The following is a 24,439-nucleotide window of genomic DNA, read 5'->3' as shown; positions in this document are numbered from 1 at the left end:
GCACTGGTACCATCCACTTCTACGTCTGCAGCCATCCGGGTACTACGTAAGCTGTTTGCAACCCACGGGCTCCCTGACACTCTCGTCTCAGACAACGGGACTGCATTTACGTCAGGAGAATTCCAAACCTTCACAGCGCAGAACGCCATCCGCCACATCCGTTCGGCGCCATTCCACCCTGCCACCAATGGCCAAGCAGAACGCATGGTGCGGACCACCAAGGACACCCTTCGCCGCATGACACAAGGGGATTGGGAGTACCGCCTTGCCACATTCCTCCTAGCACAGCACAGCACCCCCAGCTCAACGACTGGCCGGAGCCCCGCTGAACTACTAATGGGTCGGCGCCTTGCAATCAGATTGGACCGCCTTCACCCCGATAGAGCTCAGGATGAGGTAGTGGTGGGGGAAGGCTGGAATCCCCGGACCTTTGAGGCCCAGGACCCAGTGTACGCAAAGAATTTTGGGGCAGGCCCTGCATGGGTACCCGCCACAGTCACCAGAGTCACTGGCCCCGTGTCGTACGAGGTGCTAACAGATGGGGGGCAATGCTGGCGCCGCCACTGCGACCAGATACGCCGACGATTCCCGGGAGAAAACCAGGAGGAGGAGGACGGGTCAGAGGAGTCCCAAGGGAACAGTGGGGCAGTGAGGCTCATAGAGCAGCAGGGGCCAGCAGGAGAGGCAGAATCAGTAAATACAGAGAGGACCCGTGAGGCCGAAAGGACACCGGAACCAGAACCACGACTGAGCGAGTCGGTTGCACCAGACCAAACAGCCCCATCACAGCCAGCATCCTTGGAACACAAGCCAGAACCTGAACCCCGGACGAGGGAACACCCCAGGCCACAACGCACACGTAGGCCGCCAGCGTACCTTGAGGACTATGAATGCGACCTCCCGGGCAGGACTGGAACTTAGAGGGGAGGGGTGTTATGTACTGAGTCGAATAGGACCCAAACTGCAGCAGTCTGATTGGTCCTAGAACAATAGGATCCAAAAGGCAGCAGTCTGATTGGTCCTAGAACAATAGGATTCAGAATGCAGCAATCTGATTGGTCCTAGAACAATGCAGCAGTATGATTGGTTGGCAGGAACCACCCAATCATGCTCCAGATTGAAGTGAATCCACAACCTGATTGGCTTACAGTAGAATTCCGGAATTAGCCAATCATGTGCAGCCCATTGTGTAAATAATGTATATAAAGCAGATACTTGAGGGGACATTCATTCCTCCTCACCACTATGAGCTGAATAAAGAGCATGAAATCACTTTGCGACTCTGAGTATATTTCAGTTTGCTTTTGATTTGCCTTCCTAGCGCACGGAGCCATCCTGTATATGTAGCCAGTATGGAAGCTGTCTCAGAGTTTGTCCTCTTCGCTCTGAACAAAAGAAGCTCCTCCAAATAATGGGATTTGCGACGAAGCTCAGGGGCGCGTTAGGCCAGCAAACAGCAGGGGCTATAAACCCTCCACCCCACCCTATACTTTCTGTCCTGTTAAAAGGTTAAATAAGAGTGCCAGCCACAGGTTTAAAGCCAAAGAGCTTCGGATTGTGTCACTGTGTGACAAGTAGCTGCTATTTTGCAGCGTGGGCAGCAACAAGTTTGCAATATTTGCTTTTCTCAAGTACTAAAGCAAGAAGGGTGTGGGCGAGGAGGCCAGTTTTACCCGAGGCTGATTTCTTCCTTTCTTTTTTTTAAAGCTACTGAACAAATATTTAAGGGTGCACCCAGTTCTATGTAGATTTACACGGGCGTAAGCCCCATTGAGCCCTGTGGCACTTTCTCAGCAAACCCAGAGGAATGTTTAACAGGGCGACCGCGGGCGGGGATAAACAAAGGGTCATCCGCCCGGCGCGCAACGTTACGTGACCCAGACCAGGACCGCGCATGGCGAGGCTCCGGCGCCCTTGGCAGGCTGCTCTGCGTGCGCGCCGCGGAGACGAGCGCGGTAAAGAGAAACGGCCTCAAAACAAAGGAATTCTTCCTCCAACCCTTGGTGCAGGATCCCAGCCTCCGACCTGCAACGCGCCAGCCAAGGAGCCTGCAGAGCGCCGCGCGGGTTGCAGACCCTAGCGCGGGAGTGCGCGCTCCGCCTGCCCAAACTCCGCCTGCCCGCGGTGCGCGGAGACGACGGCGCGATGCGGCTCCTTGCCACGCGGGAAGCAGCGAGGACACTCCCCTTTCCCGGCGCCCAGAAGTGGCGGAGGTAGTGGCGGTGACGACGACGACCACCACTAGGGAGCCTTGCCCGTTTAAATCCCCCAAGCGGCTCAGTCTGAACGAGGGATGTTTCCCGCAGTAGCGGCGCTGCACTGCACGGCTCGGCCAGACGTGTTCCTGGCTGCGCTGGAGTGAAGAAGGCGCGATTTAGCGGCGCTTGACACCGACCGAGGCTTACTTCTTGTGCTGTAGGGGAGGTGGCGCCGAGGATAAAGGTTGGAGCGGACTGAGATTTGTCCTCGCTCCTGCGAGGGAAATCTGCTTTGGAGAAGCCTGCCTGCCTGCCTGGCCCAAGCTGAGGTTAGTAGCTTTGGAGCTCTCCGTTCCCGCTGCTCTTTCTCCTGCGGTTCTTTGGCGTGCGTAATTGCGAGCGGCCTGTGCACTCCTACAGCTATGCGCAGCGTTTCCCTTCTCCCTTTCCGCCGCCCCCCCCTTTTTTGCACTAGGCATGGTTGCTTGCTGAGTGGGAAACGGGGGGACATGAACGCTCCTCTCGAAGGCCGGCGGCGAGGTTTGCAACGAAACAGACGCAGCAGCAGGCATGATGAACTTAATGTTCATCGCGGTTTTGGAAACATGCCTGTTATTGCGCACTTTGCGCGAAAGATCTCGCCTCGCGGGTGGGTGGCGTGGAGAGAGATGCAGGAAAGGCGCGCGCGCGCTTGACATTTCTTGGCTCCCTCCGGAGGAATTGCTTCTCCGGTGTCTCCTCGCACATAATGCAACAGTTAATTCAGCAGCGGGGTTGTTACATGTGTCGAAGGGGGTGGGGAACGGGAGAGAAAGAGATGCAGCCAGGACAACAAGCGGAATGTGTGTGGCAATGGAGATGTGGAATTATGTCAGTTCTCATCATGCTCCCCCATCCCCGCCCGCTTTCCCACAATCCCGATTAATCCACTTCGCTGCTTAGCCTGTACAGTGAGACACCGCGGCTGCACTGAGCATGCTCTCCGTCATATGCACAGGCATATTATCTCCTGAGCTTAAACCCAAGCTGGGAGCTTCAACTTCATATCTGCAGGTCCCGTCGATCCCCAATATTTCTGCTTTTTTCCCTTAGAGGCCTGTTGGAATACTCGGGGATTTGTCAGCATTGTTCCAAAGCTGAGATCTTCAGCTGCTGGGTGGGCATTTGCAAGAGAGAAGACTGATTCATATTAAAGTCCTTTCCTTCTGACTTAGAATGTACAAAGCAACCCAGTGCATATTTCACCATAACTAAAACCAGTGGGGCTTATTCTTTAGCAAGTGTGTGCAGGATTGCAAACTTACAAAAGGAAACACTTTTATTCCCCACCCTCCACTCCCCAAGTTTGTACTAAACATGGTGCTGTAGCCAACTAAATCATGCTCAGAATCATCCATTCAAATCAGGTCCAGTGATTTAAGTGGGTCTGCTCTGCGTTTGATTTAGTTGGCTTCAGCTAATGCGCTCCTTGCTCCTTATACATTACACTTGCATGGTTCTGCTTCTTCTTTTTTTCAACTCGAAATTCCTCCTCAAAAATGTATTTGCCTAGTTAGTCCAGCTGTAGTCCAACCCCCTGCAATGCAGGAATCTTTTGCTCAATGTCCCACGACTCAGAGGAGTCTCATGTTGTACTGACAGGAAGCCTAACAGTGCATAATCCTATGGATCTCTATTCTGAAGCAAGCCCCAAATAATTCAATGGAATTTACACCCAGGGAAGCAGGTAGGATTGTAGCCTACATACATATGACGGAATCGGCACCTCTCCTGTTACTCTCCTTTCCCCCCGCTGTATGTTCCATGGGGCAGAGACCTATAAATTGGTGCTAGATCTATGGTCAGAAACTAAATACTTCAACATCTTTAGCATTTTTATTTCCGGAGAATAAAACATACAAGAGTAAGAACTATTTCCAGATCTTGATGTCATAATCAATAATATAATTTCTTAATGCTCTGTATAATTCCCAAAACAAAACAAATTCCTTCCAGTAGCACCTTAAAGACCAACTAAGTCAGTTTTTGGTATGAGCTTTCGTGTGCATGCACACTTCTTCAGATACCACACGAAAGCTCATACCAAGAACTGACTTAGTTGGTCTTTAAGGTGCTACTGGAAGGAATTTGTTTTGTTTTGACTATGGCAGACCAACACGGCTACCTATCTGTAACTGTATAATTCCCAGTGATTCATTGGGCAGTATAAACCAGTACTATCTGAATGATGAAGTGCCAACTTCATTCAAGGAAGATGGGGCAAATATGTTGCAAATAAATTTTGATATGTTGCAAATAAACAATGCCATCCAATCAAACCCTTTTTACACTGCAGCCAGGAGGAAGTCCTATTGAGTTAAAAGTGCCCAGTGTTGACTGAATTGGACCCATAAATGTTTAGTATCAGTTCCACCATGTTTCTACATTCTAGGGGCTACCTCTTCTTAAGTGGAACTGATTACTGAGCAATACGAACCAGCAACAGTACCCATGTGCAGGAGAGCAAACGAGTTGCTTACTTGAAAACTCCTCAGATTTAAGCTCTCTCTGACTATGCAAAGCTTTGCCATGTCTGGGAGATGTAGTCCTAGGAGCAGAGAAGGCTGCCTTGTAGCAAGTCAGCGTTCAAGGCAGTTGCTACCACCCATCCTCACCCCCATAAAGATTCTACCTTAGCTTTCTTCCTGACATGGCAGCTTTGCATGCCATGAGAATTTGAAATGTCTTTCAAGTAGTGGTGCCGGTAGAGTTCTTTGGTACTGCTGTATCATAGGCAGCTCGGAATGTCTGGTTTGCTTTCAGATTCATTGCCTGTGTGCAGAATGGCTGTGTGTGTGTCTATATATAAAGGCACACAAACTCAGCACAGTACAAGATATGATCTCACTCTTCTTCCTCCCCCCTCCTCCCCCCCTCCTCCTCAGCAATCACTTGTAGCTGAGTAACATTGTCTTCCATGGAGCATGGTCTTAGCAGTGGGTCTGTGATTATGGAGGCCAATTCTGGATCCACACATCCTTCCACAGTGGGGACATAGGTTTCTGGGTGGGAGTTTTTCACAGTGAGGGTTTGCCAAACATGCCTTCCTCTTAGCACATTTCCCCCTTTTGTCCTGAGTTCAAGCGTCTTCAAAGCCCATGACACCTTTGGTAAAGGCTGTTTTCTAACTGGAGCACTCGCATGCCAGTGTTTCACAGTTGTCGGTGTTTATACTACATTTTTTTTTTTTAGATTTCTCTTGAGAGAGTCTTTAAACCTCTTTTGTTGACCGCCAGCATTCCGCTTTCCATTTTTAAGTTCAGAATCAAGTAGTTGCTTTGGAAGATGATCATCAGGCATCAGCTCAACATGACCAGTCCAACAAAGCTGATGTTGAAGAATCAGTTGCTTCAACACTGGTGATCTTTGCTTCTTCCAGTACACTGTCATTCGTTCCCCAGTCTTCCCAAGTGATGTATAACATTTTTCAGAGACACCATTGATGGAATCTTTTGAGGAGTTGGAGATGGCGTTTAAAGTGGTCCATGTTCTCAGTGTAGTGCATATAAAACTGCAAATTGATTTTCCTTGAGTGTTTTATACTGGGCCTGCCCACCATTTGGCCACACAAAAGGAGGTGCCCTTTCCTGTATTTGTCCATTCATCTCCATAAGGCAGCTCACGCTCAGGAGACGTGCATGGCTGTATTTTACACACTGTCTTTGCCAGGGCTAACCAACACAGTGCCCTGCGAATGTTGTTGGATTCTGGCTTCCACATCAGCCTCATTCAACTTGGCTGGTGGTCCAAGATTATAGGAGTTGTAGTTCAGTGACATTTGGGGTGCGCCATGTTGACTAACCCCCCCACCCCATGGTTTAGATAGATTCAGCTGCCTTCGAGTGAGTTTACAAGCTGTAAATAGTTATCTAAATCTACTCCTGGGGGTTTATCAACATCATAAGTAATTTAAGTAATCTCCTCTACATAAATTCCTCTACATAAAGAACCCTGGAAACTTCTAGGTACCTCTTTCTGCCAGGGTTTCCCCTTGCTAACAATTAACACTGCAATTATTAGATTCTTTGGCAGAAAGAAATGATAGTTGTGTACAAAATACATTTGAACCAAATGATATTCCTTTTTTTTTTTTAAAGAAAGCCTTGGAAACAGCTGCTGCTGCCTGTACCTAATCCTGAAGTGAAAACCAAATGAGGGATTTATTTATTTATTTATTATTATTATTATTATTATTATTATTATTATTATTATTATTATTTAAATGAAGCAAGTGCTCCTCTAGTGTGTTATGCATCTACCCCTTCACGCCACAAGCTGCAGCTTCCCTCCACCCCAGGGGATCCATTTGAAAGGAAAGGTCATAATGCAGCAAGCCGAAGGCTTTCCCTCCGGAGCTTGCGAGTTAAGTGCCCCACTGGGATGGTTGCTCACATGTTAAGTCCTGCTTTGCATTTTGGGGTTGTAAACCCTGCACTCCTAACGAAGAGCAACACAGATATTTGACAATACTTTCCCCCTTCATTCCAGCAACAGTCAGGATATAGCCCTAACCTTGTTGATAACTAATGCATTGTGGATCTGGGCTACATATCTTTCCAGCAGGAAATTCCTTTTCCTACTCTTCCGCTAGAGGATTTCACCTTTTCGTTCTGAGTTAAGCTGTGTAATGTCTACCCTGCTCCCCCTTCCCATGATAAACCATTTCTCAGGCACTTTCCCCCTTAGGTCTTTATCGATGGAGAAGTGGGAGATGTTGCCTTATGTCTAGCCTAATGCAAAATGGCATAAGTCACTGGAGAGGAGAAGTCCTGCTAAATTCACTCCCCCGCCCTTGCCACCTCCACAGCAAAGAAGGGGAAAAATGCTGGATGAGTGACTGTACCAATGCCTAAACAGGAGACTCCATTTCGCCTCAGGGACAGAAGCAGTGAAGTGAATGAACACATTGTGTGGCTGGCTGGCTGGCTGGCTGGCTGGCTCCTGCAACATCTGATGTTATGTTACATTGCATGCACAAAGATGACTTCACGGTGTACAGTATTTCTCCATCTCTGATTATATGAAGCAGGTCCAAGTCACAGGCATTTCATAGCTCTGTAGTAAAGGCCATTATCCACCGCATTCTCCATGAAGGCCAAATTATACAGTATTTGGGACTGTCCTAGGTTTACCTCTGAGTAAAGAATCTAGTGCAAGCAGAGGACACGTGTCCATGGTAACATTCTAATTTAAATAATTCTAAAGATAAGCTTTCAGTGAAAGAATCTCATAGTGATCTCAGAAGGTTGCAGATTTTACATCTATATCTATCTATCATCTCTATCTATCTATCTATCTATCTATCTATCTATCTATCTATCATCTATCTATCTATCATCTATCTATCATCTATCTATCTATCTATCATCTATCTATCTATCCTCTATCTATCTATCATCTATCTATCTATCTATCTATCTATCTATCTATCTATCTATCTATCTATATCTATCTATCTATCATCTATCTATCTATCTATCTATCTATCTATCTATATCTATCTATCTATCATCTATCATCTATCTACTATCTATCTATATCTATCTATCTATCTATCTATCTATCTATCTATCTATCTATCTATCATCTATCATCTATCATCTATCTATCATCTATCATCTATCTATCTATCTATCTATCTATCTATCTATCTATCTATCTATCTATCATCTATCATCTATCTATCTATCTATCATCTATCTATCTATCTATCTATCTATCTATCTATCTATCTATCTATCATCTATAATCTATCTACTATCTATATCTATCTATCTATCTATCTATCTATCTATCATCTATCTATCTATCTATCTATCTATCTATCTATCTATCTATCTATCATCTATCTATCTACAGTATCTATCTATCATCTATCTATCTATCTATCTATCTATCTATCTATCTATCTATCTATCTATCATCTATCTATCTATCTATATCTATCATCTATCTATCTATCTATCTATCTATCTATCTATCTATCTATCTATCTATCTATCTATCTATCTACTATATCTATCTATCTATCTATCTATCTATCTATCTATCTATCTATCTATCTATCTATCTATCTAATCATCTATCTATCATCTATCTATCTATCATTTATCTATCCTCTATCTATCTATTAGTATTAAATAACAGCAATTTATTGCTGTTACTCAGCAATACTGCACATTTACTCAGAATGTAGTCCTACTGAGTTAGTGGCCCTTACTCAAGTGTATACAGGATTGCAGCATAAGGCTGCCCTCCTCTTGGGAGTAAACCCTGTTGAACTCAGTAGGACTTAGTTCTGGGTGAATGTGCTTAGGGTCACACTGTAACAGAGCACATCAACCCTACTTTTCCCTTTGCTGCTGCGTTAGAGATGGATCCTACAGCCATCATACTGTTTCACAGCTATGAACACTCTGTTGCAGTTGAAGAATCCATTCCCTTCAATGGAACAGAAAACCAGACATTATTCTTGCTAGCTCCCTCTGGGCTCTTGAATTATGAACATAATTGTACATGAAATTCTATTTTTAGTATATAATAAGGTGGTGGAAGAAAAGCACTTTATGGTTTATTTAAGAGAATATCTGAAGTAACTTTTCTTTTAGCATGTGACACGTGTTTCCTACACGTGTTTCCAGATGAGCAGGATATAATAGATTATCATTATTATTATTACTGAAATATTCCAATGCACTGTAAAAATATGATACTTTTCTAGAAAAGGGGTTGCACTGCATCTTGACAAAACTAACTGATTTTAATTTTTCACATGTGGAATTTCCAGTGGCAAATAGTATTTTGGGCCAAAAGGCCCAATCAGGATGAGGATGTTAATTGCTGGGTGCTGAGCAAACTGCTCTCTAGGTATGGCTGCGTAACTATTTGTTATTTTAGGTAGGCACCTCCTCCAGTGTGCAAATTATAGTGTTAAATAGAGCCTCTATTCCTCAAGTCAAATGGAGGCTTCCATTATTCTAATTTTAGACACACACACACACACACACACACACACACACACAGTCTCAAGTTAAATGACAAGGGCTGCATTTTCCAGATTGTTTATTCAAGAGGAACCTTCCTTAAAACAGCAGCCTCATGCTGAGCATGTAATTTGACAAGTGATGCCCGGGGCTCTGTCTGTTACATAAACTCTCTTGGAAGTGGGACACAAGTTCAGTGGAGCTCTGCGGGGGTTAGGGAGAAGCCACTTGGCAGCTTGGAAGAGAGTCACATGCCTGTCCATCAAACCTCTGACACCCTGCAACCTGTGCAGTGCTAGTATAAAGCAAGTAGGGTGGATAACAAGGGGTTGCTTATGTTGGACTGGGTGAAAAGAAATGGCTTTTTCCCAATCCCACAATCCCCTGCACACTGTTGTGTGCCCATATCAGGGATGAGGAGCCTGTTGCTCTCCATACATTTGGGGGTCCAGCTCCCATCAGCCAGTTTAGCATAAAGGTCAGGGGTGATATGCTTTATAGTCCAGTATCTTGAGGGCCACAGGTTCTCTATTCCTGGCCCTCAGAGTAAACCATGGCCTCTAAAAAGGAGTTGCGAACATGGCACCCATGGGCACCTGTGTGACTGTGGATACCTTCTATAGCGCACACAGAGTTCTCTTTTACTATAAACCAAAAATTAGGCTTCAAAGAAGCTTTCCATTGTTGCCAATATAATAGGTTGCGATGTTTGTGTGTGTGAGGCTCACAACAGGTTTTTGGTTTTTATTATTTGCAAATGTGCCCAAGCCCCAGAAGTGGGCAACAAACTGTTACAGCTCAACAAGTGCTGCTCCTAGACCAGGGGTGTTGTTGGACTACAACTCCCATCAGTCTCAGCCAACATGGCCAGTGGTTGGACATTATGGGAGTTGTAGTCCAATAATATTTGGTAGGCTGAAAGTTCCCATCCTAGACAGTGCTTGTTGAATGCAAATAATGCCTTGGGCTCCTTCAGTCCCTGCTATCCTTTTCTTTGGAGGAAATCCTCAGGGAACAGGCTGCTGTTGTCTGCTCAACCTGGGGTTGCATAGACCTGGGCAGAGTGATGTCACTGTCTATGGAGCACAATGTGCTGTGATACATGGTGACCTGTTTGCTATATGAATGGGCAGTGGAGCAGTTTGGTCTGCATTGTCATTAAGGTAGCATGGATAGGGATCCACAGGAATGTGTGAATGCGTGTGTCAAAGGAATGGAGAAATCTCTTCCTCTTTGTGACTACCTCCCCCCCCCCCCGCCCTTGTATCTCAAATGAATGTGGATGTCCATATAGTCATTTCGAATTGAGCTTCCAGATGGCATGGTTACTCCTATATTCATTTGTTCTTATAAGGTGGTGAAAGGAGGGCACAGATTATGAGAATGAATTTAACTCATCTCCTCGCTGAAGTCGTCCCTCCAAACTGGAACTGACATTTGATCATCAGTTTTGCAGAGCTGAAGGGACACGGGCGGTGCTGTGGGTTAAACCACAGAGCCTAGGACTTGCCGATCAGAAGGTTGGCGGTTCGAATCCCCACAACGAGGTGAGTTCCCGTTGCTCAGTCCCTGCTCCTGCCAACCTAACAGTTCGAAAGCACGAAGTGCAAGTAGATAAATAGGTACCGCTTTCCAGCGGGAAGGTAAACGGCATTTCCATGCGCTGCTCTGGTTCGCCAGAAGCGGCTTAGTCATGCTGGCCACATGACCCAGAAGCTGTACGCCGGCTCCCTTGGCCGTGAGCTGTTTAGTGGATAAGGTTTCACACTGTGAAATCCTGCTGCATCATGCTAGAGTAATTGATTGCTAAGTTAAAGGATACTGAAGCACCTGCAGTGGTGGGTGCAGTGAGATGAGCGCCGCAACCCCAGAGTCGGTCACGACTGGACCTAATGGTCAGGGGTCCCTTTACCTTTACCTTTGCCGAACTGATAAGTACTAACAAGGTTCCATTGAAAAGTCCAGCATCTACTATGGCCCAGCTGGGTCAGAGAGTGGCTAGTAGTCATCACTGCCTAGCTGAGCTTCTCAAGGAGAATAAATGACTTCCTCTAGTTTGATGCAAAAAATTAGAATTTATTCAGGGAAATCTCCACAATCCTAGCTGAGGGCATCTATCTATCTATTCATTCTACCTCTAATCTGAATTCATTGACCAACCATGACAAATACCCCAAATCCCTATTTTTGGCTATTTAGTTCCTCCCTGGGAACAAAAGAAATGGACATTACTACTGACTGCATTCCTCAGCAGATGGGCTGTTCAGTACAGTTTTTGCAGACAAGTATATTTTAAACCATTGCTTTGAATTCTCTTTCTGATTGCTATGACATCCCCAACAACCAAGGACAGCTTTTCTCTGATAATCCATGATAAATTTGTTTGCTTTTTTTTGGCCCAGTACCTGGCTAGAGTTGTGCCAGGATTACATCATGTTAAGTCACTCGCCACAAGATTTCTAGGTCTGTTTCTTGCAGACCTCACTTTTCTATGGAAAGTGATGTGGGAATAAAACTGCTAGCACATTTGTAATGCTAAGCAGGGTCCTCTATGGTTTCAAATTGGATGGCAGACCGCTTGTTGAGATTCCTGTATTGCAGGGGTAGGACCAGATGAGTCTCCGGGGTCCCTTCCAACTATGCAATTCTATGATTCTAAACAACAACAAAGAACAGCAAATTAGCAAGGTAAATCTGGGCAGTCATAAAGGAGAAAGGGAGAATTGAAAGGGAGACTCTTGGCTCTGCCTTCATTTTTCAAAATCCTTGAATTATTATTAAGGTCAGCTGATAAAATCTCCTGATCTGCAGTGTTGATAGAACATAATAAAAATTCTGCCTGCTCATGTTGGCTAGGTTTTGTAGTCAGTGCTGAGCTGTTTAGTGGATAAGGTTTCGCACTGTGAAATCCTGCTGCATCATGCTAGAGTAACTGACTGCTAAGTTAAAGGATACTGAAGCACCTTCAGTGGTGGGTAAAGGTAAACAGACCCCTGACCATTAGGTGCAGTTGTGACTGACTCTGGGGTTGCGGCGCTCATCTCGCTTTATTGGCTGAGGGAGCCGGCATACAGCTTCCGGGTCATGTGGCCAGCATGACTAAGCCGCTTCTGGCGAACCAGAGCTGCGCACGGAAACTCCGTTTAGCTTCCCACCAGAGTGGTACCTATTTATCAACTTGCACTTTGACATGCTTTCAAACTGCTAGGTTGGCAGGAGCAGGGACCGAGCAATGGGAGCTCACCCCGTCGCGGGGATTCGAACCGCCGACCTTCTGATCGGCAAATTCTAGGCTCTGTGGTTTAACACACAGCACCACCCGCGTCTCAGTGATGGTTAGCTGACTGGAAAATGCCAGTGTTCAAACAGCACCTTTATTATGACCAGTTCCAAGATGCAGGGTTCAGGGAGAGGGAGGCAATGTATGTTTCTGTTCAGCACACTAGAAGCAAACATTTGGACAGAGTGTGGGCTGGATGCATGGGCTCTCTGAGGCTCACCAACACCTTTGAACACTTCCCCTGGTGCTTGTGTAGCCTCTGATCACCCCTCTGTCCCCTTTGTCACGAGGTGGTGAGGGTTGTTTACCTTGTCTGCCCTTGAAACACATAGAGATGAAGCAGCTGAAGTTGGAAGAGTGGTGCTTTTTCTCACTTCCTCTTTCAGCTCTGGGTGTTTTCCAAGGTTTGGGTTGGTACCTGAGCAGCTGAACAGAAAGCTGAGTGACCAAGAGGGTAGAAAGGAAAGTAGGGAGGATAGGAGCAGAAGGAAGAGAGGGGGAAATGACGCAGCCAGTGAGGAGAACAGTGAGGTGCCACAGGAGTCACAAGAGAAAGAGAAAGAAAATGGAGAGAGAAGGGTTTTCCCCCTCCTAAGTCCTTCTACACATCCAAAGATGCTCCCGAGTCTGAATCGTGGAGACTTCTTTATTTCTATGCAATTTAGCTGTTTTAAATCACCCGAGGAGACTTTTTGGTTAGAGGAGGCTCCCTGCATCAAACTGTTGCCCTCAAACTAATGGAAGGGATGGAACTAATGTAAATGGGATGGAAGTGATGTGCTGCGCAGGGCTGGGCTGGGCAGCCCTCTCCCTCATGTGAATGTTTGTGCAAAAGTAATTTGAATGCCTGCTTAAGGCTGAAGTGCTGTTAAACTCATGCTTGAAAACGAGAGTTCTCCAGAAGGAAACAAAGACACACAGCTTGACCTGCCTTTCGAGAGAGGTTTGTTCCTTCGTGTTTTCAGAAAGAAGGACCTGATCAGGGGTTGAATTAAATTCTCACCTTACAAACAATGATAGGCTGGCATTACTTGGTAATAAAATGCCTTGACATGCCTAAGATGGCTCAGGACTCAGGAGGTTTGGGGGCTATGCAGCTTGTTTGTTCTCTGATTACACACCCACCCACCCACCCACCCACCCCCCGAACTTATTCTATGTGTAGTTACTGTATGCATGTGTGGTCCTAATCAGGGAAATGTATTCCTGGGAGCTTAGTTTTTGTTGTCATAGAGATTGTTTGGAGAAATTCATACTTACGAGATGGAATAAATGTACTTTTCTCAAGCACTCTGGGAGTATAATAATACGACCAGTTATGGATAATGAAGAAGTTTAATAAGCACTTTGAGAGTAGATGTAATGACACAATCTCTTTAAGACACATCCTGTAGTTAAGTCAAATTGCTCAAAGTGCAGTTTTGACCGCTACTTTACTTAAACCAAATAAAAAAACCCTTCCTTCCTGAAATTTCCCATGAGGCAGTTTCTCAAAAATGTTTGGTGATGGGACAGTTTTAAAAAACAAAGCAAAATACAGCTTTTCATTTTCATGTTGACTCAGCTAAAACATCTTTTTCAGGTACGCAACACCCTCAGTTTCATTGGGAGTTCAGCACATGCTTTAACTTGTTCATGTTGACATTAGCAGGACTAAAAATTGTTTCTGTTGGCTCTAAACTTAGTCCTGCTTAGAGTAGACCCTTGAATTATTAACATCATTTACTCTAAGCATGACAATGTCTGGATTCAGCCTGAGTCAGTGCCTTTATGCTGTAAAAGGTCTTCTCAATTTTGTTTTATTTGACATTGTTTGTTTGTTTTATTCTATGTTTATATGAAGGACAGTTTGCTATATCCAATAATTTTAAAACATTTCTGGAAACGTAGGATCTTAGCAAATATTAGTCTTACAAACCCGTATCCACAGTCTTGTTGACAAGAGCATTTGAGAGCCACTCCTTTGTAAAGTTAAAGGTTTTTAATGGGCCACACAATTGAGACTAGACTTGGAGAATAAACCTTCTGTAAGTCAGCCTGGATAGCTCAGTTTGTGGTGCTGATAATGCCAAGGTTGCAGGTCTGATCAAACATGGAACAGTTGCATGTTCCTGCATTGGTCCCTTCCAGCTCTTATGTGTACAGTTTTCATTATGGGACTAAACTATTGGTAGTGCTTCCATAAGCAAAACAGAAAAGCCCATTGCTTCATACCTGGATAGCTTTAAATTCCATTTGGGGAGGACCAATAGCTCTGTGGTGGAACACATGCTTCTCACAAAGAAGATCCCATGTCCAATCTCAGACATCTCCAGTTTTAAAAAGGATGAAATGTAATGGAAGTGACATTTATCAGACTAGACAGTGAGCCACATGTATAGCTTGATCTGGTATAAGGCAGATTCCTATATAAAAAGTTCCATTAAAACCAAGGAGACACAAACGTCTCTCCTGGTATGCCCCGCAGAGGACCTTAAGGTCCATAGTTTAGAGGTCCTGAGCCCTAAGGAAGTCAGACTATCCTCCACCAGGGCCAGGGCCTTTTCAGTGATGGCTCCAACTTGGTGGAATGCTCTGTCCCATGAGACCAGGGCCCTGCAGGATTTAACCTCCTTTTGTCGGGCCTGTAAGACAGAGCCTGGCTTTTAATTTGAACTTAGTCTGATCTTTTATTCCCCTTCCTTCCCTCCCCCTTCCCCTTTTTATGAAGATTACCCACTTTGAGATCCCACAGCTAATTCTCCCCTGGTCTCCTCACTGGCCCAAATATGACTAATTTAGCCAGCTAGCCTTGGTGATCATCTAATGTTTACTGGATGGATTTCCCCCCTAAATTGAATTTTGAATTCTGAATTTATTGTTATTCATGTTTTATACTGTATTTTATGCCGTTTTTTGTTGCATCAATTAAATGTTTTAAATTTGTTGCTAGCTGCCCTGAGCCCAGTTTTCTGAACCGGGAAGGGCAGGGTATAAATAAAATTATTATTATTATTATTATTATTATTATTATTATTATATGAGAGGGTTATACACCTTTTTATTCCAATGAGCTGTGCCTGTCACATTCACATCTAAGTGTGGCTGGGCAACGTGGAATCTCCATCCAGCAATGAGACTGATGTTTGGTGAAAGGGCCGTGCTGTTTTAACAGGAAAAAGCAAAACTGGGGAATATGTGGCGAAGAAATGCATAGGTAGGCAAGTGCTTAGGAAATATGACCTTCCGTATGTATATTAACAACACTTCTCTTGCTCAAAATGCAATCTCAGAAGGCTGCTTATGATTGCCAAGACTTTCTTTGCCAATTTTAAGTCTCTGTTTGCTCGTTGAGGGGGCACAGGTCCAGGATATTGCTAGTGACTCACCGCCAAGACTGTCAGCACAATTCAGGGTTGCTGGAGGTTCCCATGTCCACTGTCTTCTTACATTTCCATTCATCCCGGACTAAATCAACAGCAGTAACAACAACAAAAATCTACAAATTCATTAAGTCTTATTTAATAAATGAAATGTTTCACAGATGACAGGCTAGGCTCTCCATCTTTAACAGAAATGTACCACAAGCTTCCCCCCACATATGCAGTAAGATTCTGTGGGCACATCACGCAAACTAATCATTAAAGCTGGATTTGATTTGGTTGGTGTGTGCATGCTCAGGTTTTGCTCTATATTTAAGAAGCTTTAAGAGTCCTGCATGTACTTGCTTAAGAGTTTTTCTCTCATTTTTGTAAAGCTTTGATGAAGAGGACTTTGCAGGATCGGCTTGTTTCGTAAGCACAGCCTAGACTGGAAACTGAGTTTGGAAATTAAAAATGAAAGTGACTTTTTGGAAAGTAAAGCATCTGCCAAACCTGGACCACAAACTTTCCAAGGAAAATGATTTTCTTTCTGGTGAGGAAGGCAAACTGAGTAAATCCTGAAAAATGAACTGTAGATGCAAGAAAAGAAAACAAAACCATGAGACCAAAACCACCTGAAATGAAATTCACTGCTGACAAAAAATAACTGACTTGTTTTACATGTCAAATAAAAATGTGAATGGAAAGCAAAATATAGATAAAATTGGTGAATGTGAGTTACAACCTCTGCTATGAAGTTATTGGGTATTCTATAAAAAAAAAACAAAAACCCTGCAAGGTGCCGTGATTTTTGGACAATTGGTTAAAACCATGATAAAGAATACCCTGAACTGCTACTTTAAACTAACCAGATTTGTAAGTCAGTTGAATAACTTGGAATCCTTATGGCTCAAATGCTGAAATTTGCTGCTTTTGCAAATACAGTGGTACCTCGGGTTACATATGCTTCAGGTTACATACGCTTCAGGTTACAGACTCCGCTAACCCAGAAATAGTGCTTCAGGTTAAGAACTTTGCTTCAGGATGAGAACAGAAATCGTGCTCTGGCGGCACGGCAGCAGCAGGAGGCCCCATTAGCTAAAGTGGTGTTTCAGGTTAAGAACAGTTTCAGGTTAAGTATCGACCTCCGGAACGAATTAAGTACTTAACCCGAGGTACCACTGTACATGCTTGGGATACCATTCGAGGCAAACTATCAATATGCATATTTTAATGCTGGGCTATAATTTTAGATAACAGATTTGAGTATCCAACTGTTATCCAACTGTTGGTCTCAGCTCAGCACCAAACCATTATTTATTTTCTTACATCGATATCCTTCCTTTCACTTCTCATGGAACCTTTCCTCCCATTGCATAAATGGGAGAGATTCTGATGGGGGGGGATACAGAGTTATCTCCCCTCTCCTGCCAGGCCATAATCGCAGTCCAATTTGGGGTCCAGCCATGTCAGCTTCTTCTTTTAAACAACTATCAAAGGGCAAATGATGTGAAAAATGCCATGTCTAGTTTGACCCTTGATTTTATAAAATCAGTCAGTCTCCTCCAGGGAAAGTGAGCAGAGGATCACAGTGTTATTATGTGATTATTTCAAAGAACGGCTTTATTTAGGTTTACATGTTTGAATGCAGTATTCATCTTGGTCCCATTGCATGGGCTGGATCCATCTTTTGATGTGGGTGGAAATGTAAACTTCACATCCATGCCTGCTGGATTAATTGCCCAGTAGATGTGTTTCACCAAATATGTAGGATGGAACACTCCTAATTAGCGGATAGGAGCATTATAATCTTCTATTCCAGTAAGTAGTAGGCAAACTCTAAAACAAACAGCAGTTTGGGGTCCTATACTGTATTAGAGGAACACCTAGAAAAAGAAAGTTGGTTTAGCTTATGAGATACAGAATCCACTATTAAAGGAAACTAAACTACAGTACAGTGGTACCTCGGGTTAAGTACTTAATTCATTCCGGAGGTCCGTTCTTAACCTGAAACTGTTCTTAACCTGAAGCACCACTTTAGCTAATGGGGCCTCCTGCTGCTGCCGCGCCGCCGGAGCACAATTTCTGTTCTCATCCTGAAGCAAAGTTCTTAACCCGAGGTACTATTTCTGGGTTAGCAGAGACTGTAACCTGAAGTGTATGTAACCTGAAGCGTATGTAACCCGAGGTACCACTGTAATGATATAAAAGTACTTTGGGGAAATCAATTCAGACAAAATACATGTGGAATTGTTTCGTTTTAAAAACTGAACGATAACCAAAACTCTTTTTATCATATAGGTGGATGGAAGATGCACAGTGAATCGGTGAGAAATGGAATACCTTTTTGACGCTGACTGAAGGAAATTCCCGTGCCAGCTTGCTGACCCAAGGGGGAGATTGATGCAGAATCTCCCCCTAAAATGTTCTGAAAATGTACAGTATTGCCATTAATTTATTCCACTGAAATAACTGCAGAAATATATTCTGGAATGACGATATTCAATGCTCACTGATAGTCAATAATTATTATTATTACTATAATAAAGGACCACATTCTCAAGTCCATTGAAGGAGCACTGAGGATGCCATCGATCACAAGAGCTTCAGGTAGCAGAACCATCAATTAACTTCTTATAAGTTTCAGCTGTCAACCAATTAGCAAATATTAACTGATCAATAGTTCCAACTAAACATTTGTATCACCAGGCCATCATGAGGTCCAGCTTTTGCCATTGCATTACTGCAGTGTCTGTAAAAGCTGCACTCTGCAGAATTATCCTTCGTGTGTGTGTGTGTGTGTGTGTGTGTGTGTGTGTGTGTGTACAACAAGGATCCTGCACCATTGCAGGGGGGAGTCAGAGTCCCTTGATTCTTAATCATAAGTAGATGATTTAATCAGTTAGCCACTTAGTTGACCTGTTGGATCCACTAGCCTTAGATAGCATTATTCTCCTTTTATAGACACATCTTTCCATAGGCTTATACTATGGGCAAACCACAATTTAAATAGGAGACTGATAACCCAGTGCTTAAATCAGTTCCTGCTTAAAGGCTGTGCAGTCTTGCCATCAGAGATAGACGGTAACTTTAGAAGTCCAACTCTGCTTGATGTAGGGTCTGCTTGATGCAGCAAAGCAACTACAGCATCCCTGATGGATGGTTGCCCACTCTGGCATCACCTTTGAAAAATACTCAAGGTCAGACTGATGTGAATTGGTGCCCAACAATATGTGTGGTGCCATAGGTTCCTCTGAATGCCTTGCTGTCTTTCCATTCACGACTGATGCACATGTAGCAGTATCAAGAGGATAGTAGCTGCTGATCATATACAGCACTACAATGTCAACCTTTATTTTATTTATTCATTTGCTGCAGTTATATCCCACCTTTTTTGCTCCATGGAGCCTGGTGGCTTCCATAGTTCTCCCACCCCTCATTTAATCCCCCCAACAATCCTGGGAGGTAGATTAGGCTGAGAGGCAGTTGCTGGTCCAAGGCCACCGAGTGAGCTTCATGGACAAGTGGGGATTTGAACCCTAGTCTCCCAGGTCCTAGTCCTCTAACCACTACACCACCACTGGTTCCTGTTTGGTGTTGTTTGCTACTGGTCGTCCTTCAAAAAGCAGGGCCACGTACAAGAGTGATTGGAAGATGCAGTCTTAGGTGAGCTGAATTTTAGTTGCATAATAGCTTTGCTGGGCACTCAAGTTACCAGTTCTCAGAAGTCTTTCCAAACTGCAAATCGTATAGTCAAATCTCTCCCCCCCCCCCACAGATTGGAGTCTTAGTTATGCATCAAAGCATTTAAAGAGGTACTACTGTTTCAGTGTGTGACCAAACTCATTCCACAGGCTCCGAACTGAACTTTGTGCTCTACTGATATTGTATGAATTGGCTGCTGGACTCATTGCTTTCCTGCTTAAGTCTGCAGTTTTCTCAATGCAATTGAGGCTGCAAAATAATGTGTGCTTGTATAGAAGCCAGATCCCATCAAAAAACTCATGGAACTTACTTCTCAGTAAGAACAGATAGGATCTGGCGAAGAAGCTATCTCACCGCAAACCAATGCACCTTTAGTTGGAAGTAAATGCTGGTGAACTCAGGCTACTTCTGAGTAGGCCCATGACCATCAGATTATTACTGTACTTTTGTGCAGAAATAGCCCTTAGAAATGTTAAAGGTAGGATGGTGTAGATTTTTTTAACCAGAGCATCAATTGACAATAGGTATACTGCTTCCATTTCTAAAGCGGCAAGTTTTCAGTTCTCAAGACTATACAGTTCAGTTTGAAAGTAAGGGTGATAACCTGGTGAAATCTAAAAGCTGGCTCAGAGCATGGAGTGTAAGAGCTCGGAGGAAGAAATCATGTAAACACACAAAGCTCTGCTTAGATTGTATAATCTCCAGAGGTTAAATTTGCCTTGTTGCAGAATGTTAAGTTTGGTTTGACAGGATGAGAACAAGACTTTGCTAATAGGGTAGACAGGCTTACAGAAATATTCAGGGGAAGGGTTGGAAATGAGGAAAGTGGATAACCACTTCCGATCCACTGCAGAAGGATGTGATTTACTGAGAAGATATAAAGCCATCTTGAGGGTGCCATAAAATGACTGTGGAAGAATAGGGGCTGGGTATCAGGTAATCCCCTGCACAGATCTTCCGGCCCTACCTCCCTAGGACCTGCGATAATTTACTATATTATATGTAGGCTTTGCAATGCCACTCCGTGATATTGTGACCTGATCAAACAACGCGAACAGCGCGAGCTGAACTACATACACCCTTCGGCAGTTCAAAAGTTCAGCGGTGAGCGGCTCTCTAGCTGCTGAGAGAAGCCCGACGGCTGGGAAACTAGTGCGGAAATTGAACAAGCGCCAAGGGGAAGGGAAAAAACCAACAAAAACCCAACCCAAGCTAAGAGCTGAGCAAAGGCGAGCGCCCGCAGTTGCCTCCAGAGCTGCCAGGCAGCACGAGGGGAGGCAGTGGGAGGAAAAGGAGGTGCCTGCGAGCGAGGGCAAGAGAAGCAGGAGACAGAGAAAGAGAGAGAGGGGGTGGCTGGCTGGCAGGCAGGCAGGCGAGAGCCCTCCGAGGGCCGATGGAGAACTCAGCGCTGTCTTGTGTCCTTCCCCCAGGTGAGAATGGGACTGTCGGCGAGGTCGAGGCGCGCTGCGGGGAGATGGAGACGGCGCAGCCGGCGCAGCTAGCGTCCCCGAGGAAAGCTGCCGGCGGCGAGCAAGCGGCGGCGAGGAGCAGCCCGCCGTCCGCCCCGATGGAGCGGCGCGCTGCGGCAGACGGCGAGGACGGCATCCTCGGGAGCGGCGGAACCAGCGCCGAATCGCCCGCGCCCTGCGGCTTCAGCTCCTCGCTGTGCTTCAGCTCTCCCGGAGACCAAGCCCCGGCGCCCGAGCGCGACGCAGCCTCCTCGCCGTCGTCGGCGGGCAGCGGCGGAGGTAGCCGCGTGGTGCAAAGCCAGTGGGAGATCAACAACGCGGCGTCCGAGTCGGAGGAGGAGGAAGGTGGAGGGGAAGGCGGCAGCAGCAGCAGCAGCAGCAGCCAGCCGTCGTCGTCGTCGCAGCAGCAGCAGCAGCCGTCGTCCCCTCCGGCTGCCGCGCAGGCCGTCGGCGAAGGGCTCCTGCAGGACCCTTGCGCCTCTCCGCCGGGGGGGACGCAGCCGGAGGAAGAGCCCGACCTGGTGATCGAGGTGTCGGGCCGTCGAATCCGCGCGCACAAGGCGGTGCTGGCGGCCAAGAGCGACTACTTCCGCGCGCGCTCGTCCAGGGACATCCTGCGCGTCAAGGGCGTGAGCTACGCGGCGCTGCGCCTGCTGCTCGACTACGTGTACACGGCGCGCATGGGCGACGTGCGCCACGACAACCTGGCCGAGGTGGTGAGCGGCGCGCGGGTGCTGCAGATGCCGTGCGCCCTGCACTGCGCCGCCGAGGCCATGAGGGCGCAGCTGCGCCTCGACAACTGCCTGCAGCTGCTGGCCCTGGCCAAGAAGCAGCGGCTGGCCGAGCTGCGCGAAGCCGCCTACCGCTTCATGAGCGACCACTACCTGCAGGTGCTGCGCGAGCCGGCCGTCTATGGGCGCCTCAGCGGCGCCGAGAGGGACCTGATCCTGCAGCGCCGCCTCGACGCTGGCAAGCCCTGCCTGCTGGTGGCCGAGGTGAGCGACGCCTTCGAGAGGCTCAACGCCGGGAGCAGGCCGCAGAGCCGAGAGAGCAGCAGGCCGCAGAGCCCCTCCTCCGTGGTGTCCCTGGACGACGGCGGCTACCTGCTCTACAGCTACCACGAGGCGGCCAAGGAGTGGAGGGTGCTGACCCGGCTGCCCGAGGAGGCCAACGCCAAGGGGTGCGCCATGTGCGTGCTCTACAACTACCTCTTCCTGGCCGGGGGCATCTCCACAGGGCCGGGGGAACCCCGCGCCAGGCTCTCCGACAAGGTCTTTTGCTACAACCCCTTGACGGACACCTGGAGCCAGGTGAAGCCCATGGGGCAGCCTCGCTCACAGCTGAAGCTGCTGGCCCTCGACGGCTATCTCTACGCGGTGGGCGGCGAGTGTCTCTTCACAGTGGAGAAATACGACCCCCGGGCGGATCGATGGAGCCCGGTGGCTCCTCTGCCGAAAGGGGCTTTTGCCGTGGCTCACGAAGCCACCACCTGCAACGGGGAGATCTACGTGTCGGGCGGGTCTCTCTTCTACCGCCTGCTCAAGTACGACCCCAAGCGGGATGAGTGGCAGGAGTGCCCGTACAACAGCAGCCGCCGACGCTCCGCCGACATGGTGTCCTACAAGAACTTCATCTACCGCTTCGACGTGAGCAGCAGCCGTGGGGAGCCGGGGCAGGCCGGTGGGGTGGAGGTCTTCCGGTACAATTCAGTGGCCAAGCACTGGAGTCAGTGTGCTTCCTTGCGCCCCGGTGGCAACCTGGTGCAGCCATTCCGCTGTGCCGCCTTGGGCAGCGCCATCTACTGTGTCAACCGGACTGGAATGCTGTGCTTTGCCCTGTCCCAGAATGGCGAGGTGGAAGCAGATGGTGGACTCAAGGGGAGCTTTGAGCCAGAACTTCTGAAAGCCCCATTTGATACTAAAGGGGTCCTTCTCCCGTTTGTACTTACCCTGCCGGAGAAAGAGAAAACGGGGGAGCCGGAAAGTCCTCTGACGTTATGAGAACTGACCTAGCTCTGGGAAGGCCGTCTGGAGTTTATCTCAGTGCTTTGCTCTGATGAATATTGGCAGGACCAGGCCTCTGCCAAGGGAAGGGTCAGAGCAGGTGCATGGTCTCCAGCCTTCATTGGTGGTGGTAGTGATTGGGGCTGCAGTTTAACTTGCAGAGGCTAATCCAAGGCGAAAAGTGTGTAACAGCCTCTTTGCACCGAAAGAAACAAACAGAAAGCCACTGTCAGAAGTTTACCAAATTAACACGTGCATGCACCACTATGGATGGAGAATTGGGATGGTGTCCCACCTAAAGCGTTGGCTAGCTGGCTGTAGCCTCTCAGAGCTCACTAGCATAGTTCACATAGGAAATGGATCACCTCTCAGCACAGATACAAAGCAGTCATTGCAAAGCTGCTAAAATAGATTAATTGTTGTGCAATGCCCGTGCCACTTTCCAGTCTAGAAGTATTTTGGAGATATATATATATATATAATTCAGGAAAGCAGCAACTTTCAAAGGAATTTCAGCTATGAAATGGTTCTTTTTGTAAATATGCATCTTTGAAAAAGGGGGATATTTCTTTTCTTTTTTTGCCTCCCTGACCTCTTGGCTTTCTTTTCTTGGATGCTCGTAGTAATTACCAGAAGAAAAGCTGCTGGCAGTCCCCATTCAGAGAGTATACCTTTTAGGAAGATTAACAGGGGAAAGAAACAATGCTTCTTGTGTTGGAAGCAGTGGACTATAGAGCCAGGTCAGAGTATCCTCCCTCCTTTCCCCCTTTTTAACATTTAATGGAGTCTTTATTGAAGACATGGCATTGTACAGCCTTAGGAAGTTGCATCCACAGTGTGTGATTTAACAGAATCCAGATTTCAAGGTTTTTTAAAAAGTTAAATGTCTCCCATATGTACATATTGGGAGTAGAAAGCCTCCTATATGTACATTTTGGGTTTAGAGGTTAACTAAAACAAACAAATCAATGCATCAATTCAAATTTGAATTTTGCTTCTTTTTTTGTAAAGTTGTGTTTGGTTTTAACATAACTTCTGGCTTTCAATCATGGTTTTGTATTGTAACTCATTCATTCAAATCTTGGCAAATTGGCATGAATGAACATACCTGTGAATTCTTTGTAGGGGAGATTTCAGTTCGTTTCAGATCACTGCTGTTAACTTTAAATCAAGTCACTGAAAAGCCAAATGCAGTTTACTTGAGGCTTCTTGCACACAATTGAAGTATTTCGCTTTGATGTCCGGAATCCTTCTGCAAGAAATAGCTCTTCCATTTTTCGCATAAGGAAACGAGAAGTTTGCTTAGAGAAGGTGATTTCCATTCTGCCCAGGCAGCACCCTAGGTTGCAAACAAGACTGATTTATTGTAGTTAATAATTCACCTGTCAAGTTCATTTTGTACAGAGAGTCCATATACTTTT

The 24,439-nt window shown here is 46.1% G+C and overlaps 1 protein-coding gene across 3 annotated transcripts; it reads left to right on the top strand.

The window, feature by feature from the left end:
• Positions 1 to 1,751: 1,751 nt before the first annotated feature.
• On the top strand, positions 1,752 to 23,562 carry KBTBD11 (kelch repeat and BTB domain containing 11). 3 transcript variants are annotated; one of them, XM_081857047.1, is made up of 3 exons: positions 1,753 to 2,527; positions 18,143 to 18,277; positions 20,977 to 23,562. In XM_081857047.1, the coding sequence occupies exon 3, from the start codon at positions 21,021 to 21,023 to the stop codon at positions 23,013 to 23,015; it is 1,995 nt and encodes a 664-aa protein (XP_081713173.1). In that variant the 5' UTR covers positions 1,753 to 2,527; positions 18,143 to 18,277; positions 20,977 to 21,020; the 3' UTR covers positions 23,016 to 23,562. The 3 variants fall into 3 exon arrangements, with proteins under 3 accessions (XP_081713171.1, XP_081713173.1, XP_081713172.1); XM_081857046.1 differs by having other exon boundaries at positions 18,143 to 18,451; XM_081857045.1 differs by having other exon boundaries at positions 1,752 to 2,527; positions 18,143 to 23,562.
• Positions 23,563 to 24,439: the final 877 nt, after the last annotated feature.

The sequence above is a fragment of the Podarcis erhardii genome, assembly GCF_964252035.2.
Source record: "Podarcis erhardii genome assembly, chromosome: 3".
Taxonomy (NCBI): Eukaryota; Metazoa; Chordata; class Lepidosauria; order Squamata; family Lacertidae; genus Podarcis; species Podarcis erhardii.
The sequence above is the reverse complement of the archived record's forward strand: the minus strand, read 5'-3'. Positions and strand labels throughout refer to the sequence as shown.

What these genes read in the sequence shown, in the direction of transcription:
- KBTBD11 (XM_081857045.1), top strand. Translation starts at nt 20,940, where the DNA reads ATGGAGAACTCAGCGCTGTCTTGTGTCCTTCCCCCAGGTGAGAATGGG.